The sequence below is a fragment of the Nansenia antarctica genome (genome assembly GCF_963989245.1).
Source record: "Nansenia antarctica genome assembly, chromosome: 13".
NCBI lineage: Eukaryota > Metazoa > Chordata > Actinopteri > Argentiniformes > Microstomatidae > Nansenia > Nansenia antarctica.
In genome coordinates, this window is record NC_137683.1 from 14237843 (window position 1) to 14242842 (window position 5000).

At 49.9% G+C, this 5000-nt stretch overlaps 1 protein-coding gene across 2 annotated transcripts in view; it reads left to right on the plus strand.

Annotated features, from left to right (window-relative positions):
* nrp1a (neuropilin 1a) overlaps positions 1-5000 on the plus strand; it is a 62054-nt gene that overhangs the window by 47683 nt on the left and 9371 nt on the right. For both annotated transcript variants that reach the window (XM_080543988.1, XM_080543989.1), the window contains exons 9-10: positions 738-882; positions 3966-4303. In XM_080543988.1, the coding sequence (XP_080400114.1) occupies positions 738-882; positions 3966-4303 (483 nt within the window). The remainder of the gene's footprint in view (positions 1-737; positions 883-3965; positions 4304-5000) is intronic.

Genomic DNA, 5000 nt, shown 5'->3' on the forward strand with positions numbered 1-5000 from the left:
GAAACTGACCCCCGGGGAAAGAGTGACATCACTGACCCTTACCCAGGACCCGTAATAAAATATGTTAATATCAGTGATGGAGGACCGCAAGGGCATCCTGCACTCATCCGTTTTCTCCTCTGTCACACGTTTACTTTGACATTTCCTCACCTCATTTTGTATATCCTATGTGTGTGTCCAACTGTTTGCTATTACAGAAGATTTGTAAGTCCCTACCACCCCCCCCCTCCCCGTTCGCTAACTCTGTGTTCCATGTGCCCATGTTATCTGTTGCTTGTTGTTTCTGTGTTTTCCGTTTCTCCCATATTGTCAGCGTCTTTGAGCCTCGGAAAAGCGCTATATAAATGTAATGAATTATTATTATTATTATTTGTAAGATGTTTTTTATTCAAGCTATACATATATATATATATACAGTATACACTATAATATTGATGTCAATATTATATACATACACTGTATACTATATGTCACTGTATGACATCAAACATGTATCAAAGACGAATATCCATAGAGAGAATAATGCAAAGAGAATAATGCAAAGCCTAAAGCCAGGACTATAGTACCACATGAGAGTCTCATCGGAGGAGGAGGCTGACCTGAATACAGCCCAGCCGTGCTCTTTGGTTCTGGGGGCGCTGTGTGAAGCAAGGCCCAGGCTCTCCGAGGCCTCTCCCTCGGCGCCTCTGCTAAACAAACTGTGTGAATAATTGAAACTCTTTTGTCTCAATCTCCAGGTTTTCCAAGGGAACACCAACCCCACTGAAGTAGCCAAGACAATGCTCCCCAAACCTACGCTCACTCGCTTTGTCCGGCTCCGGCCCGTTACCTGGGAAACAGGCATCGCTCTCCGCTTTGAGGTGTACGGGTGTAAGATATCAGGTCAGTACCATGGTGATCCCACCTCTTCACACTCCTGTGCTATTTCTAGCGTCCTCCGACTAAAACCGCCACGACGGCACTGTGCGATGTCGGTTTGTTTTCAAATGACAAACAACATTCAAATGATGTTGTCGGTGATGATGTACTATTGAATGTTTTTCAGTGTTAAAATAGATCCCCCTCCTCTGGGATGAATCTTCTGTCTCTCTGTCGCACCTGATATATTTTCAGCCTTGCCATCACTAGTCCAGCAGCAGAAATAGTTTACTCACTGTAGTGAGCTGGGGAGGCTCTGTGTGTGTGAGAGGCTTTCTCGGAGGCAAGTGCAGCCTCCTGCATTATAAACGAGTGGCACATGAAGTCAATTATGTATTTATGTTACCTGATGTTTGGATGTACCTCATTCAATATGGATGACATCAACAGCAGGCAGGGGCTGAGGGTTGGAGTCAGGCGGCTTTCCCTGGCTGAGTGCTCCCGCTGCCTAACCCCCCCACCCCCAACCCCACCCCCCACCCCCATGGCTGACTGCGGTCTGCCCCCGAGTCCCCTCCCCTCCAACCCCTTCGTCTCACACCCCGCTGAGCCCACACACTCATCTCGCATTTTCCTCTCTGGGTCTTTGGCACGGTCCCCCACCCACGACAAGGCTTTGATTGTGGGCAGAGTTCATATCGTCATCGCCCTCATCCACACGCATCGCTTTAATTACTTTAGGGTGTGCGTGTTGCGGTTCTTATTCATGTTTGCTTGTTTGTTAAACTGCACGTCTGTCTGTGTTTTGCCTGTGTTTATGAGTGCGTGTGTTCACGTGCGTTCACGTGCGTGCGTGCGTGCGGGGCACAGCAGAGGGCAGTGTGGTGCCGGGTGCACAGCTGGATGGGGGCTGTGTTGTTCGGGCAGGCGACCAGACCGCAGTGCGCAGACACATCACAGGAGCAGGGACCACCACAGGGCCTCCCTGTGACGTCATCAGCCTGCGGCGGGGCAGGGCACAACAAGCTCTGATACCACTGCCAGCTGGGATGCTCATTCTGAGAGGGAGCAGGGGGGGGGGGGGGGGGGGTTGCTCATTCTGAGAGGGGGGGGGGGGATCTGGAAGACTGTGCTCTGCGGAGACCGCTACCCTCTCTCCGCTCTTGTCGACTCCCCGAAAAGAAAGAGAGATCATTCCGGAATGAAAGTGAGCTTTAAGGAGGGTATTGCTTTTCAGCTGGCTTCTGAGTCAGTCACTGTAGCTCGATTGATCTGCGATACTTAGTAACCGAATCCTGTTTTGTTCCAAGATAATCATACTTAACATAATAACATTATGCACATACCGTAAAAAAACAACCTTTATTTTATGCCAAGCTGCTTTTTGTTTTATATATATATATATTGATGTTCTACAGTCTGGTGTTGATTATGCGAAGCCGGCATAGAGAAACGGTTAGTAGTAAAAGAGAGAAGAAGAACGTCTGGCTGTGTGCTAGGCTGTGTTTAAGCTTTTATCTGGTCGGTACACATGTGTGACGTTCCCTGCAGAGATACACAGCCATTCATTAATCACCTTCACTCTGCTGTTAGTAAACAGGCCCATGTGTATGTCCGTGTGTGTGTGTGTGTGTGTGTGTGTGTGTGTGTGTGTGTGAGTGTAGCCACAGAGCCTCCACCCGAAGGAGTCCCACCCAAACCCAGCCAGTGGCCCCTCACAGTGGTGTGTCACTATCACCCCACACACCCACGCATATGTCCACGGGCCGTCGGGTGTGTCCCTACTTTGCGTGCGTGCCATCCCGAACCATCACCATCTCGATCACAGCTGAGGTCCATTAGCAGATCCAGATGACCCCGGAGGGTTGCACCCGCAGTCAACCCAACCAAAATCTCCCCTCTTCTTCTCTCGTTTCCATCTGCTTAAGAGAGCACACAGCAGCCACAGCGGAGTGTCTTAGCTGCACTCTGCCCCTGGGCTCTATCTAGAGATCACACACAACAGGACTCTTGGCAGGGGACGAAAGGGGAGCGTCAAAAGGAGACGAATCTTCCCCCTTTAGCGTTTGTTCCTGGAGGAACTGTGGAACTCTGATTTGGACTCCTCCTCATCCACTGACCCCTCCGGGAGTCACCCTGGCTCCGTTCCTCGAGCCCTGGGTCTGAACAGGAACTCTTTTAGCTCGGTAACTAACTACAAAGGAAAGGGGTCTGAATGAAGCCTTGTTCTGTCGGCGATGTTACAACTGTTTAATACAGACCCAGACCCCGACGCTCTTAGAATGTCCGCTTTTATCCCTTCCCAGGGAGCAGATTGTAAAGATGATATTGCAGGTCGTAAAAACACCCCAGTCTTTTTGATTAAGTGGAGACAGGCGTGAGATGACCGGGAGACCCGACAGTCAGCAGCACGTTGTGCTCGGTTACAGAGGTTTTCCCGTGAGCTCGTAGCGCCACGCACACGACCGCGGCGTCTGTCTCAAAGCCCACTCTGTAACGACAGCCAAAGGGGTATGAAAGGAAGAGAACGCACGTAGGCACTCCAAGGGGGATGAAGATGAATGCCCGTTCACGATGAAAGCTCACAGAGCACACAGGCTAAACGAGAGCAGAGGTATAAGAAAGACAAAAGGAAAAGGGAATTATTACAGATGGAATAGAGGGGTTCTCAGAATGCAAGAGGTATGAACACCAACAGAGGGAAGGGTTTTAATTGGATGCCTCGAGCCAATTACTGCAGGGGGACAAAATGTATATATGCAAGAGGTCAGGTCTCTCTCTCTCTCTCTCTCTCTCTCGCTCTCTCTCTCTCTCTCTCTCTCTCTCACTTTCTCTCGCGGTCTCTCTCTGTCATTCTCTCTCACTGTCTCTCTGTCATTCACACCCTCCCTCTATCTCTCTTCTTGTTCGAGTAAATCATGAGAAGTAACCTGCCATGGCTTTAAGATACAAATCACTGTCATGTATATACAGTATATACCCCTCAGGTTTTCTCCTACTGGTCTCTCATGCCATTCTCATACAGCCATCTGCTCCTTGTAATAATCCTCGAACCCTTTCTTTCTTTCTCTCTCCCTTTCTGCCTCAACTTTCCCACCCCCACCTAGAGTACCCATGCTCGGGCATGCTCGGCATGGTGTCAGGACTGATCACCGACTCCCAGATCACCGCCTCCTCCCACACGGACCGGAGTTGGGTGCCGGAGAACGCCCGCCTGTTGACCAGCCGTTCCGGGTGGACCCTGCTGCCCCAGCCCCAGCCCCAGCCCTTCACCAACGAGTGGCTGCAGGTGGACCTGGGCGAGGAGAAGCTGGTGCGGGGGCTCATCATCCAGGGAGGCAAGCACCGCGAGAACAAGGTCTTCATGAAGAAGTTCAGGCTGGGCTACAGCAACAACGTCTCGGACTGGAAGATGGTTCAGGACGCCAACGGCAACAAGCCAAAGGTAATAATCATAATAATAATAATAATAATAATAATAATAATAACACATTAGACTTATATAGCGCTTTTCTAGACACTCAATTCAAGACGCTTTACAAACTGAAAAGATCGAGTAGTAATAATAAAGATAGTGCTGGGGACACATGGGAAGGGGAGGGGGAGAGGTTTAAAGAGGTTGGTTTTGAGGGTCTGTTTGAGCTTGAAGAGGTTGGTTTTGAGGGTCTGTTTAAATGATGGGAGGGTGTTGGCCTGTCTGATGTGGTTGGGTGAGGGCGTTCCAGAGGGACGGGGGCTGCGGCTGAAAAGGCCCTATCACCCCAGGGCCTGAGCTTTGGTCCTGGTGGTCTCGAGGGTGGTTTGGTCGTCAGACCTGAGGCAACGGGAGGGGGTGTGTAGGGGGACGAGGGTGAGAGGAAGTTGCTTTTGTTTTCACCGAGGTTAGGGTGTGTTAGGAACCACCTGTTTGTTGACTGTCATGGCCATCATGTCAAAAATGGTTCGCAGACAAACAGATACGAACAAATACTGATAATGGTGGATTGAGTCCATTCTCACATAAGCCCTGTAACCACAGTAGGTTGTGGAATCGTTTTACTTGGATACACATTATGATAAGCGTCCGCAAACGCTCCTCAGAGTTTTGCCTCGTCTCTCGCTTCTCTTTCTTCTCTTTGTTTTCTACAATACTGTCCAAACCT